We start from the raw sequence: 15721 nt of genomic DNA on the forward strand, positions 1-15721 counted from the left end.
GTGTGTGTGTGTGTGAAGTGTGAAAGCTGGGCATTAAAAGTGAATGGATTCTTCTACTGTCACAATTAAACTTTCCTGACCTGCCAATATGTGAATACACATCTGTGATTCAACCTTCAACAATCAAAACACAATGTTTAGATGTTTCCACTATTACTCTGAAACATGTTGACAGTAAATTGATTAAAGTATGTTGTTTACAATAACCACACTTAGCATCACTCAGAGGAAATACACTCTGTTATATTATAGCAGCTTAAGGTTGCTCAGCAGAGAGTAAATGGAAACCTTTGCTAGAATAGCTATTGTGAAATGTATCAGAGGCTCCACATTTTCTAAGAATAGAGAGAAGTTGTTTAATTGATGGCACAATTTAAACAGGATCAAAGAAATATTTGTCTCTCAACGTATATGTAACTATTTTTGAAATAACATCCCATGTGGGACACCTGAGGGGGAGGGGCCGTGCCTCTCTATAGACCTTCACAAAAGACATCTGGACTCGTCATAGCAGGAAAAGCACAGGTGAAACAAATTATGTTCGCAATTGCTCAGTTCCATTAAGTGTCCCAGTAAGGCATGACGGAGAGCCTGAATCACGGAGTGGACCCTGAACTAGCACAGCTAAAAGCAATGCCGTCAATAATGTTTTCAATTACAGCTGCATATTTCCAGTTGGGAACATTGTCTGCATCCAGCCACTAAAGCAGATTACTCAGTCAAGCCTACAACAGTCTTCATCCACTGAGCCACATGGATATTATTATAGGAAACACAAATGATTAGATAAATATGGCTTAATGTGTATCCAGGCAAGAACATTATGAGTGGGAGCAACGGATTTGTTTTTGTTGGACTGGATAAACACCAACAGTAAATTATCACTTGTTAATATATTGCCCACCTCACAGTGTGTTTGGCAAAGTAAAGAGTTTAAGGCACAGCGATGGTTTGACAAATCTCCTCATATCGACATTCAGTGATTTTTCAGTAAATTTCTTTTCCAGCTACATCCAGATTCAGAGAGACACACTTTGAGCACTTTGAATCGCATCCACCTTCTTCCTCTTTACTAAAACTAAGAAGAATTGGGAGTAAATAACATCTTATGATGCCTTCTATCAAAACCAACAAGTTGAGATGTCAACATTATAAAGAGACCTTAAGAGTTAAGACTATTGCAGTACAAACAAGGACTGTAATAGGACTTTTAATTATTGGCTCTGATCAGAAGCTTCACACTCTCCAGGTCAAACCTCTTTAGTTACTCAATGCATGTTTACATGGTGGGAAGGAAGTTATACTTCTGATAAGATAAGAAAACACACATGTGAAAAGTAATGGTGTATACTTGTTGTTTCAGTAGCTATTTAAACTAAATGTGTAAATTAGAACATTTACCTACATATGTACAACATTTAGAGGAAATATATGCCAATGTGTGGTAATGCTTATATACCTATTCTATAAAATGTGCAGAGGAAAACCAGCAATTAAGCTTTAGATTTAAAATATATATTCAGTTGATTCAGTCAATTAAAATGGTGGAAGTTACAAACAGAAAGAGTTTAAACTGCACATACTTTTTAGTTTCAGATTTCAGATTGGTTCTGACTAATTTTTCAGAACTACAAACCTATCACCCTTGTGGGATATCAACTTTTTCCAGGTGGGAAATCAGATAGATATAAACTCAATCTATAGATTATCTGTACTCAACATTTGTAGCTTGATCAACATCACAGTTGTCCATCTTTGTAGTTTAATACAGCTATCCGTAGTTTAAACAGTAACATAATTCGGATATCATCACATCCCACCATATAAGAAACATCTCTGATATGTCTTGTAGTTTTTTAGTTAACAGCCTGTTGTGATTGTCAGTATCATTCTGCATTCAGATGGCAGACAAGCAGCGTTATAAGTTGTACATCATTGTGGTAAAATGTATCCTAAATTGTTACATTTTAAAATGTTGGAGTGCTGCAAACACAGACAGGCACCATGGACATATTATGTCACACAATACTGTAATTCTATGTCACAGTATGTTGGACATGGTAGTTCATTTGTCCTGAAGGGAAGGGTTAATTGTTGATCCCAAGTCGTCATCAATGGGAAACTTTGCCTTAGTCCAAGATTTAAGTGAGATTTAGTTGACAGACAGCCAGTCTATGCAATTGTCAACAAACTCAACTAATGTACATTTTTCTTCTTGCTCTTTGTTTCACTGGCGGGATGAGGGTGGTGAAAAGCGTCCTGCTGTCAAAGGTCCACTGAACTGTTCTTGAGCGAAGCTTACATCCCTGCAGAGAGGTTAGGACGTCCCTGTTGGGTCACAATGTACCACATTCTCATTACTGCTCACTTTGGCAATCAAAACACTTCACTCTCAGCACGGACGCCACCAAAGATGCCAAAAGACCTTAGAAAGATCTTGAAAGGTGTTCACCGTCCTCTTCCTAATTGAGGTGTTCAATGACTGAGATGTTTCCTCTCTCGGGGTCCAAACCGTTCATGAACAAACCTCCGTTTCTAGCCAGCGGCGTCATCAGGCCTTGCAGCCCAGCCTCCCTCTCGTTTCTGTCCAGTTCATCATTGAAATTGACCGACATGGCTCTCTTGGGCAGAGTGAACTCAGGGCCAGGGCTGAATCCAAAATCAGAGGACAGTTTGCGTTTAATTGAGGTGGCACGCTGGAACTTATCGTAGACCTCAACGCTAACACGTCGCCGTGTTTCTTTGAACTCTGCTGAGACGTTAGCCGTCCACTCTGCAGCGTGAGCTCGGATCTCTCCTACCTGTAAGGAGAGAAAAAGAAAGTGAAATAAGTAGAGCACAGAGGATACACATGTTTCATTCTTGAAACTGTTGTGTTTGTGTTTAATCACATTGTCAGGTAAATGGCTAAAATAAAAATGGAAATTACATAAAATGGAAAAGAGGAAAATAGAGTAGAAGAAAACGTGTGTAAGTGCATTTAGATATACCCTTGAGGACTTTTTGGCAGTTTTGTATGAGGAAGGGGATAAACAACAGCGGCCTATTTTCCAGCCTCTTTCTGGGCAGCTATTGGATTCAATCCAGTTCACTAAAATATAACAATTATCAGTTTTTGTTGGAATCATTGATCACAGTGATGCTTTTTTGTGTTAATTTAAATTTCATTCAAACTTTGCTTGCTAGTTTTTTCATGGACGATAACATCCAAGACTTCACTTCTTTTATGAAGTTGATGTTTGACTGTAATATATTTTGTCCTCTAAATATGATTTTTTAATAATATATAAATCCACGGTATGGTCCTTTAATTATACCATAAACATAACAGCAGAGACATTCATGATTTGGCAGAGGACACTTTCTTTTGTCTGACTTCAAAAGTATTTTTGAGATCAATTTCATAAAAAAAAAAATTGTGTCAATTTAAATGAATGAAACAATCAAAAAAATAATTGTGTCAATTTAAATGAATGAAACAATCAGAATCTGATATGAGTTTTACTCGCTAAACTGCAGGGTTGTACTGTACTTTTCTACAAATATTAAAAAACACAATATAATGACAATCAATGGCATGATGACAGGCAAATTAATACTAATCAATACAGCCAGGTTTTCCAGAGTTTCTTCTGTTTTCATTAATTTATTATATACTGCAAGTGAATCTCTTCTCTTAAAATCAAAAAATGGCAGGTTGAGAAAATACTGTCAAATGAACATGAAGAAAAAAAAAAGTCAGACTGACAATCAGAAAAGAAGAAATGAAGCATTTGTTTAACCCGGATATTAACAGTTTAGTTTTTCCATAATACCTCATTAAAAGAGGGCCCAAGACATTCTGGTGTCGCTTAAGGGCATCAAAGGACTCACACTGCAAATATGGCCTCGGTTCACACACCCACACACACACACACTCACACACACACACGCACACACACACACACTGCATCATACATCACAACTTAACGATTGCAGTTGTAAACCAGTATCATTCAACTAATTATGTTTGACTAATGGGAACACCATGTCACGTCAGCATGTTCTGTCAAAAAGTCTTCCATGAGAAAATGTTTGTAAGTTTAGAACTCGCTGACCAAATCTATATTCACACCTACCTTCAGTATCATTACAACTCAAACACCAGTGAAATCTAATTACAACAAATGCTTCGTCTGTATAATCCTCCAGCGTTTTCCATTAAGGGACCCTTTGAAAACTACTAGATGTTCCTTTTCTGGAAACAACCAAATTAATTTGCATAACCCGTGTTATATTTACAGCACACACAGTTCAATTTGATACATGTTCTGATAAGGCCATCGTCACACATTTTTAAAATGACCTATTTTTCTCCCTCTCTCTGGAGATGCTCAAGGTAATGGCATAAGACTGTGTTTATGTGTTTGGATGGCCAACAGCGGATTGGATTAGAAAGCAGTCTTATCATTGAAATGAAGTTAAGCAGAGAGCAAAAGTTGAGGCACTGCAACTGAGTAGCTGGAATAATAACCTGTGTGTCACTGCACTGAAAGAGACAAAGAGGGTGGGAAATAAGAGAAAGGTCAATGAATGAAGGAGTCAATGAAACCAGCAGAGTCGTACCTCTTCTTTCGTCTTCTTGGAGATGACTCTGAGCCAGTCTCCTATCATGCTGAGGATGGCAGCAAAGTAGGCTAGACCCACCAGGATCCAGAACCATACAACTGGTTTATAGTAATCTAAGTACTCTATTTCTGAACCACCTAGACACAGAGACAGAGGCAGACAGAGACAATGACTGTCACATATCCAGTAGAATCCACCTGGTGAGACATGCAGGCATTATGCAGAGAGACAGACGGGTTGGGTGTTGGTATTGAATCTCTAGCGTTGTGTTTGTACCTGCCACAAAGTCTCCAAACCCTATGGTAGTCAGGGTTATGACCACAAAGTAGAGGGACTCCAGCGCAGACCAACCCTCAATGTTTTTAAATATGGCCGCTGGGAGCGCCACAAACAGCAGGCAGCCAAAAAGCACAAACAGCAGGGTGGAGATGACCCGGATCTTTGTCTGAGTGATGTCCCAATGCTGCAGGTGAGAGAGCAGCAGTTTTTTACCACATGTACCTTTACCACTCCTGGAGATCTGCTCTGCATGTCCTAATGTAGCATGTTAGCATGCTACATTTGATAGCTAGCACTTAACACAAAGTATAGCTGAGAATCATGGGGATGTCTGGTATTTGCAGGTATTTGGTCCGTAACCAAAGTATTTAATGATAGGAAATTTAACCTGATGATGTTGATGGCATGAAAAATAAGTCAAAAGATCACCACAGTGATTTCAATTCAATTTATTCTAAATTGGACGATGAAATGTGTTCCAACTTTCATGGCAATCCATCCATGTTGGCACATTTCACTAAAAACCAAATGTCACACTCAGGGAAGAAAGGTCCGAGGATCCCCAACTTCAGTAGAGATCATCCTCTGGGGTGTGTCAATTTGTTCTGGTAAAACATCCAGATGCTGTTAGTAGTAATAGCTTTATTACATAAATTGGTCCCCTGGGTGCAGTAGAAAAGGAAGGACATTCATAGTATTCACTGAGGATAATGCTGCAGTCTGGGCACAGAGTAATAAGACCAACACACATACAAACACACATTAACACAATGAACTTTTGTCCTCTGTCCTTAATCAATATATTCATTACAGAGTACCTTTGGTGCTTTGAGAGTACCAGAAGGAGCAGATGGTTCTAAATTACGCTAATTTCATTTAAAACTAGAAAGCACATTTTTCATTCAAGACTGAGAGGCAAATCATTCACAGCAATAACCTCAACTTTGAAAACGATGTGAGCTTTGGTTTGCATTTACAATGTGAATGGTTACCTTTTGTGGACAATGTTTTTATTTGTATCTTCTAGACTAGCTCAGCCTGTAGATACATGATATCTTTATAAACAGTTCAATAATTGATTCTCCAGAAAATGAACAGTATCACAATAGTTATAAATGTTATGTCATCAAATAATTATAGAATTCAAACCATCCTGCTCAGAGGATTAAAATATAAGATGATATTTAAATCAGATGTTGTAAATGTGATCTAAAAGCTGGTTTGGGTGAGGAAATTGTTAAAAGAGCGTTGATGTAAATTATTCAGGAGCCTATTCAGACTTGTGACCTGCAGACCATAAACTTGTATATATGTTATTGTTACACACAGAATATTAATACCCCAAACTCACCACAAACATTTTCTCCACTCTGGCGATGCCCTTGCCGAATATGGTGCCGAGCTGATCTCCTACTCCAGCCAAAAGGAAGCCGAACAGAGGTATCCCTAGCAACGCATAGATGATGCAGAAGATCCGTCCACCTTCTGTGTGGGGAGAGCTGTTCCCAAAACCTGCAGAGAGGACAGAAACAAAGAGACTTAAAATATAAATCACCATTGTATGCTTCCATAAGAACAGTAAACACACTTGTCTGAATGGATGACACTACCAGATGCACCATGATATACCAAAGCAACAGGTGCTACATCAGTGATTCATGAATCATGTGTGCTACATCAGCGATTCTCAACTGGAGGGTCCCGTTTTCAGTTGGTTGTGGGCCTTTGCCTAGGCAAGAAGACTCTTGTCAGGAGCGAAAAACATCCCCATTTATCCTATTATTAATGTCTCCAGACTCAGGTCTATGTCAGTGTTACACTTAATGTTGAAGTGAGTGCTACTTAATGGTTTTCGGTATTTACCTCCTGATAAGGTAATCAGAAGAAAAGTAAATTGTGTATACTTGAATCTTTTTTAATTGCACTTTTTTGTTAAATTGATTATTTATTATATTTGAGTTTGTGTATAAAAGCTGCTCCTCAAGACACTGAATTTGTCCATAGTGCAGCGTTGGTTGTCATAGATTCAGTGTGTGAGTATTCTCAGCTAAAGTTACATCATTTGAGTCTTTTTGAACCTACTTCTCAGTAGTTGGATTTATTTAAGTATTTAAGTTTGGCCATACCTTGTGACCTTAAAATGCACTTTTTTTTTTAATTGACTGTAAAAGGGAATATTTTTAACTAGTTTTATAGTGCTGGCATACTGTGATATTCAATACTATCTCAGGTTCAGAGTGCACCATCTTTTTTTAAATCAATATGAGAAGTTGAACATTTTCCTTGATTTGGGTCGCAGCTTGTCATTCAGGGATAATGGGTCCAGCAGCCAGACCAGCTGAGAACCACTGTGCTACATGATAGATTTTCTTCATCAACATTTTAATTTCTTTGTTTTAGATTGTACCCTCTGAACCTCTGAAGAAACAGCTTCAATAGCAGCGCTCCAATAAGTAGGCTTGGGTAAGTGACTGGCAAAAGAAGCAACATGACCCTCCATTGTAAATGAAATTACACAAGTGACCATAGCAGCTTTATTCTCTTAATCACTTGAAAGCATGAGTGTGTGTGTGTGTGTGTGTGCGTGTGCGTGTGTGTGTGTGTGTGCGTGTGTGTGTGTGTGTGCGTGAGTGTGTCCGTCCTACCGATGGTTGTGATGACAGTCCCAGCGAAGAAAAAGGCAGAGCTCAGGTCCCACAGGCTGCTGTGGGTGGTCAGGGTCCCTGCCGGGTTTATCCCTGAACGGATAGCAGACACAACTTGCTGGAGGTGAGAGAGAGAGATTTGGGTTATCAAAGAGTTATCATTGGACACTTTTAAATTTGAATTAAAAGAAAAGTGTGCTACTTTGCTTGCCTGTCTAATGAATTCAATATATAATATTAAAAATGTAAGATGACTGACGATGCAAAAATCTTGAGCCGTCAAAGATAATGAATTAAGGTGAATTAAGGTGAATGAAGGACGGGGTTTAATAGTTCAGAACATTTCTGAACTATACTATCCCCAGAACATTTCTGAACTATTAAAAATCAGAAACAAACTCTCTGTGCCACATTTCTGCCTTCTTCTCCTTTAGTGCCGTGGGAGCTGTCCATAGTGCTGAAACCACTGCAACTGTGCTGGATTACAACTGTGTACAATACATACAAAACGTTTACTTTGACTATTTCCTGTCACCTTAACCAGCTCCTCCAGCTGGCTCTGGTTAACACAGGAGTGTCTGGACAGGAACTCCAGCTTCTGGGTCAGGATGGCCAAACGCTGGGCACTAGCAGAGAGGAAGTACAGAGAGATGTGAGGCGTACACATATTTGTGATTTACTTTTATTGTGAAAGACTTGTGTCACTGAATTGTGACTTATTATAAATTATTCTCCTAAATCAAAACATGCTGATTTTGTTTCAAATGTGTGTATTTGTTTTAGTTCATATTTTGGTTCTAAACCATTCAGTGAAAAGCAACCTAGCGGCAGCGCTTATAAACGGTGGTACTACAGTCATGTCTAACTGTGGGAAACGTAGTCACATCCGTTTGTTTACTTGCTGTAATAGCCTACTGGTGCTGTGAATCTATAGCACCAAAGTCATTTGAGGAAAGAGCTACATAAATCTGGATGTGAAGCTGTGACAATAAATCGTGTTGTCCTGCAGGATTTGGGGCTTGAGAATAAGGAGATTGAACTAGAGAGGCCCAATTCTTGAACCATGGGGAACCCACTTGCTGTAGTGATCCACTCAATTGCATTGAAAAGTGGTATTTAAGAAATGTCTCAAAGTCAATGTCAATAACAGTGCCATTGTTGGTAAATGGATGGATGGCTTTCTTGGTGAGGCAGACAGACAGGTAGACAGTATCTAACCAGCTTACCTCTCGTGAGGCTGCTCCAGGGATCTGAAGACTGCTGCTCCCATCACCAGGTAAAGAACCACCAAAAGAAAGATGGCTGTCACCGTCTTCCATTTCATCACTGTGGCAACCACCTACAACACTTCAACTGATCAATCAACCCACATATATACAGGGAGCCCCCTCCCCCCATTACTCCTAAAATCTGGATTTCTGTCTATTTCTCTCACCTCACTCTCCTCGCGGGGAGACATTTTGATTGGCTTTGTGGAGAAGGAGAGCCGGGGCTTGCTGTTGTGAGTGGCAGATTTAGGGTCCAATAAGTCTGGAGCTGCCACTGTCAGGGGAAAAAAGAAAATGGTTTTAGGATTTTTTCCCCTCCCTGTCTCTGCTCTTTGACTCCGAGAGCAAACACTTAATATTTTTTGCTGTTCATTTTAGAAGTCCTGAATAAATAAATCACAGTAGAGGCCTTTAAATCCAAACACTGAAAGCATGAATCAAGTACTAACATTTAGTCTTCAGGTATTTTCTCCTGTTCATTCTGCAACATGCGTCATGCAGCATGAAGAAAGAAAAAGAGGGTCATAAAAGTATTTGTATCTTGGATGGATGGAAATGCTGCAAAAAAAAGGGAAAGTGAGGCTGAATAAGGAAGACCGAGATTGTTGGTGAGACGAAGAGGGGTGGAGGAAGTGTTTGTAGTTTGTGATGAAGTACTTTAATGTTTTTATTCCCTTTAAGGTGAGTGTAAGAGGTGTGTTGTGATTTCTGTTTAGTCACAAAACAGGTTGGTTGTCTAAACTATGGTAGGTATTATAAACAGAGAGAACTAGACTAAGAACTCAAATGTGCATTTGTTGTTCAATTTGTTTCCAGTCAAAGAGATCGGAGAGAGACATATTGTAGTGGAGGTAGTTTCTCAGAATGGCCAATCAAGGCAAACTGTTTACATTCAGAAGTAAAGTGTTTGTATTTTTTTATTCGGTATTAACTTGTGTTTTCTATAAATAGGATCCTGATGAAGAAACTTACAGGATTCCTTCTATAAAAAGTGGATGCATTAATAATGTAATCTAATTTATGTTATTTGTGTTCATTATTCCTAGGTATGATATGCATGGCAATATATTGGTTTATGTTTGTGTATTATACAGAAATAAATGTCTATTCATCCTCCATCTATTCCCCCTCATTCAATAAATGGTTAACTGGATCCTTGAGTTGATGTGCATACCAGCTAGAACCCCTATAGTCCAGTCAATATTATACTCCCTAATCAGGCAATAATAATCTAACCCTGGTGACCCCGCCCCTGCCTATTGTGCAGGTCCAGAGTATGAATACGTGTGTCCATGTGTGAGAGAGTGTGTGCTTGTGTGTGTGTGTGTGTATGTGTGTGTGTGTGAGAGATGTCTGGAGAGGGGGATGAATAGAAGAGGAGAGAGGAAAGAGCAGCATAGAGGAGGGGAGGATATGGGAGTCAGAGACAGAAGAGAAGATGAGAGAAGGGAAATGTTGACCAACGCAAATAAATACATTTAAAAAGTGATGCTACATTTGGGCAGAGGCGACATCATGACTAAAGGACAAATAACTATTTTCTCAACAAATAGGATAACAAATGCATAACTGTGATTTGTCCTTAATTAGAATAAACTACAATATGCCCCCCAAAATGTCCATTTGTATTGTAGTCCATAATATATTCCTGTTGCTGATCAACGAGGTCACAGGTGACTCTATATGGCGTCCATGAACTGAGATAAATTACAATACGCATTATTTTACTGTAAACCTTTTCATTTAAAAGATTCAGTCTTTTTACTGAATGTTCTGAATTGTAATAGAATGATATTTCAAAATAAGGTAAAAGGCACTCAAGTTGATAACATTCAACCTAAATATTTGATCAAATTTATCAAATATATACAGTAAATTATGTGCTTCTAACATAAATTAAATTATATCACACACACACTCTCTCTTTCACACACACACACACACACACACTTTTTTTCTCAGTGGCCTTGTGGGAACTGGGTTTTTTTTAATTTATTTTTGTGGAGCTCAAGACATGTTTCTAAATTATATATTATAATAATAGAATAAGTGAGTGGAACAACTAAAAGTCCAGATGTGTTCTTGAGAACCACCGGTTGGTTATCTAAAAAGTTGGAAAATGTTATCTTCATGAATATTCAATGGTTTAAAACAAACCTGCGTGGCTGTGCAGACACACACACACACACACACATACACACATACACACACAGGCACACGCACACTTACACGCACGCACCTACATCTCTCATTAACTTTCATGAGAATAGCTTCGATGACATGGAAAACGAGTGTGCGCGTGATGTTCTGAAACTTGTTCACAAACGACACCAGATACGTTTGGGAACAGCTCCTCTCTCTCTCTCTCTCTATCTCTCTCTCTGTGTGTGTGTGTGTGTGTGTGTGTGTGTGTGTGTGTACTTACTCCTTGTTGTTGCCTATCCGATGCCCTCCGCTCTCCTCTTCTCCTCATTCGACGCTCTCACTGCGTTTAGGGGAATCTTTCCTCCTCTTCGTGTCTCCTCCCTGCGGTGCTGAAGCGGGGGGACGAACAGGCGCTCCGTCTTTCTTCCGCTCCTCTCCTCTCCTTTAACCCCTGATCGGACACCAGCAAGGTGCTTTTGTTGCATCCACAAGTCACTTCAAAGAGCTTTCTCTGGGCTTTCTCTTTCAGTTCTCAAGCATCCGCTCCGCTCCGGCTGCGCTCTCGCTTTTGAGCGGTACTGGTGGCTCGGTGGGGGAACACCGAGAGGGGTGGAGAGAGGAAGGGGAGAAGGGGGCAAGGGGGGAAGGAGGGGTGGAGGGAAGAAGGGGTGGAGGTGCACAGGGAGGTGGTTCCCAGAACGAGAGGGTGGCCATATACAGACTTCCAGGAGTCCCATCTGCATGACTTAACTGCATGTGTATTCACTAGATAATAAGCACTATCATTATTTAAGGGATCATTTGGCCATAAGTTTAACTCTCCTCCATAGTGTCCTCACATGCACATGCAATATAACCAGAGACCAGAGAACTACACAGATGAGGGCCAGGTTTGTTTTGCTGTACTTTTACTGATTAGAGCTTCCTAAAGCAGTGGTCCCCAACCTCTTTGTCCTGTAACGCCCTGTAATGAGTCAGTGTTTCTTGACCCTTGTCACAAGTTGGACATGTTGCATAAGGTGAAAACAGCAACCCCAAAAAGTTATTTGTTTCATCTGAATCGATGTTGGAGACCATGAGGAGGCACAACTTTCCAGCTTTTTGCAAAACAATTAAATAAATATGAATCAGAATCAGAATGCTTTATTGGTCATGTATGTGTGCACATACATGACCAATGTGTGTAGAGCAGAACTCAGTGTCTTACTTCATATCCCTTTTTGTGACCCTACAGGTTGGAAGCCACAGTCTGAAAGCACAAAGCCATTGTTTGGAAGATGATATGTACAGATTGATATAGGCTAACGTTTAATATGTGAGTATTGAAATAGATTTTCTCCATAATATGCATAGTTCCAATTATTTTCATATTTTTTTCCTACATTTTAAATGGACTTTAGGTCAATATATATACACCATCATAATGGTTAAACATGTGCTAGATGGGGATGAAGATGTTTTGTTTGTTTTGCTTTCCCTTGGAAAACAAAATGACCCACAGTTGGTCCAGTTTGTTTGTACTGCAACATGGCACTTATGCAACGGAAACTTTCTCTGAATGTTTACCAGTAAAGTACTATAAAGTAACTGTGTGAACACAAAGCTGCGGTTCATTATTACACTCATCCCCTACAATCAAACACATCTTATTTGCTTGAGGATATAAAACTTATACTGCTGTAGTATTTTCACAGACTTTTTATTTCATGTGTTTTTCTGGAAAGAGCAGAATCAGTTACAGACAGAAAAGAAGAATCATGTTCCTGAATGTTTGGATGTATTTGGGGGGTTGAACGAGTCATAAACATGAGAGAAAAGCAAAAAGCATTGAGGAGACAGGAAGGTGAGAAGGGGTTAAATCAGGTTAAATAATTGAGGCGATTAAATATGGTTCTATGTTGTAGAAATAAGATGGCCATGTTATATAGGTAAACGTAAATGGAGACCATCAATGAAAGCTCGAGTCTTAAAGTTTGAACACTGACAAGTGGCTATTGGAGAATCTGCTGGCAACCAGTGTCCAATTTGGCCTGAACCCTCTGATTGAAACCAAAGTTGGCAGATGGAACAAAATCAAATAAATCCATCACAGTCTGCTTTCCAGAAAAATGATGGCCCTGGAAGTGTAGCGGCGGGATTGAAATGGGACTCTCAGAATGTACACCAATGCGCTCACAAAACTACCTGTATTATGTTCATTTGTTTAACTTTCTAAAATACAGCAATTCATCTGCTCGCTGGGATCATCTTTAAAATTTACACATTTACTAAATTTAGCTATTTATGAGTTGACAATCAATAATGAACAGTGATCATCCATCTCTCGTGCTCCACTGGTCTTCCTCTCCTTCTTTTCCATTCCATTCCACTTCTCTCTCTCGGTCTCTCGGCCCCTGATGAGAAATTAATAGCAAGTTAAATGTTCATGCTTCCAGCTTATGATTCAAATGTCTAAACATTAATTACACGCCTATTTATAAAGCTAAACATAGATACTGTTATGACTGGCTGGGTCTCACTGAGTGTGTGTGGGATGCGTATTTGCGTGGAAGTTGCATTCTTACTAACATGCAGACGTCATTTTTGTGTATGTGTGTGCGTGTGTGTGTGGGCAGGTATGATGTGTGTTGCACTGCATGTCTTTTCTCCTGTGTGTGTGTTAGAGAGAGAGAATAATGAGAGTCACAGTCTCGCCTCACCTGTCTAAATTTGTTGACACACCTGCTGCTTGGTGTAGGCAGACATTCAGACCAGATTTGTCCCTGCTCTCTTACATTGTGCTGAACCTGCTGATCAGTAATGTATTCATTTTAGTAGATTTGATATAAAAGTAGATTTTTCAATGTAGTGAACAGTTCAGACGAGTGACTGATGCCATTAAACTGAGGAAAGTCTGAATCAGCGCTGACCGTATGTGAGGTCGTATGTTGCACTTGCTGTTGTAGAGTGACATCAACAGCAAGCTAACATCAACAAACAGCTGTTGTTGGAACAGTGACCAAACGCTCTGCTTTGGAAAAAAGTTAACCAACTAGTCAGTGACTATAATCTTTGAACTGAAGGAAGTGAATCGATTCAGCAATCACCAATGGGGATAATCCTTCATTTGGATCAATGCTGTCATGCTACTTCTTCCATCTCCCCTTTTTGCCTTAGTGGTTTAAAAAGTGCTTGTTGACTTCCTGTAAGCGATATTACTACCACTCCCTGTGTAGATATAAAGGGCTCATTGTAAGGTAACGGAAAGACAATGACCATTCATTTCAGGTGATTATACACTAAAGAAACCAGAGTTATATTCTGCAAATAAATCCCCTTACATCTTACATGCAGGTCTTTTATTTTGTGTTGATTTGTGGAGTAAAAGGCTGATGTTTCCATGGGCACCACTGCCTCAAGTCGCTAAGATCTGGATCTGACTCGCGTGTGTTTTGGAAGTGAGTGAAAGACACAACTTATTTTGTATACAATTGTTTTTTTACAGCTGTTTACAGGTTGTATATCAATGAGGCCATTTATCCATTTGTGGCTATGTAAAATTGTAATATGCCGATGATAAAACAAAGTAAAGTGTGTTGTACGTGTCAGTTGATTTTTAAGTCTACTCCACACAGGGTGGTCTTCTGAACAAAAAAACACTTATGAATCAACCTTGACAGAAATATTATTTCAGTAGTGTTTTACATGCCTGTGTGTCTGTATATCGTTGTGTTGCAACAATTGATTGCTTACTAATAGTAGTCAATCTGGTGAATGATGCTACTTAGTCATAGTCAATTTACACAGCAGAGACCTAATATAGAACTCTCATTTCAGTTTATTTTCCATCATTTGTTATCAGTGTTATGCAGTCTGTTTGAAGGGGAAACAAATATATAAATGTTCTTCTTCGATGGAATGAAATGATTGAACAATTAGTGCTCCACTGATCTGATGGCTTTGAAACATTATATTAGTTTTACAATTCTGGGGATCATGAAACCCGAAGTATCGTGTAGACTTTTAATTATGAACTGAACGAAGAAAAACAACATTGGCTGACTTGTGTTGGATTTTTAATTGTGTGCAGCTGTATCAATGCATCAATCATTATTTTCTCATTCATACATAAACACACAGTATCTATGTTTACCCAAAATAAAACACACTAATTGCAAAAATTGACTTATACCGTCGGTTTATACATTTTAATAGACTGAAAACCTTTTTATTCAGATGTTTATGTTTTGTTTTACTGTATTATTAACTCAAAATATAGGAGCGTGAGGAACACTGATGGACGGAGGTATTGAAAAAGTAAATGTATTAGGCAAAAAGCGACATAGATGTCTTAAGAAGATACACACACGGGACTCAGACGGAAGAAGACTGAACTCTAACGTGGAAAAAACAAGTGTGAGCCCTCCTGACCTTTTCTGACATTACCATGACAACCATTTTAATTACCACAATAGGTTATGTAGATTACTAAATCATCATCAGTGCATCTGTTCTTGACTGTGTCTATATTTGTGTTTCTATGTGTGTGCGTGTGACAGTGTGTGTGAGCACTTTCCAGCACAGTACACGTGTACTGCATATACATGTGTATGTCGGTGTATCTGAGCAGCAGAGTGGCTCTTACAGGGGATTGGTCCTGACAGTGTGGTTGGTGCCCCCTCAGATGCCTGTGGAGAAATGACCCTGGGTCCTTAGTTCCTGGCTGGACATAAGCCTTCAATTAGACGTCCATGAAGCGGAACTGCCCCCTCTGTGTGTGTGTGTGTGTGTGTGTGT

General features: G+C 39.2%; 1 protein-coding gene across 1 annotated transcript; it reads right to left on the minus strand.

Moving 5' to 3' along the window:
* Positions 1-2462: 2462 nt before the first annotated feature.
* On the minus strand, positions 2463-11298 carry kcnk2a (potassium channel, subfamily K, member 2a). Its single transcript, XM_034563645.1, has 9 exons — positions 11226-11298; positions 8968-9074; positions 8759-8871; positions 8068-8158; positions 7533-7650; positions 6239-6399; positions 4885-5071; positions 4606-4745; positions 2463-2801 (listed from the first exon to the last, which is right to left on the minus strand). Coding segments are annotated over exons 1-9 (1257 nt in total). The 5' UTR covers positions 11227-11298.
* Positions 11299-15721: the final 4423 nt, after the last annotated feature.

Source organism: Cyclopterus lumpus, chromosome 3 (assembly GCF_009769545.1).
Source record: "Cyclopterus lumpus isolate fCycLum1 chromosome 3, fCycLum1.pri, whole genome shotgun sequence".
Taxonomy (NCBI): domain Eukaryota; kingdom Metazoa; phylum Chordata; class Actinopteri; order Perciformes; family Cyclopteridae; genus Cyclopterus; species Cyclopterus lumpus.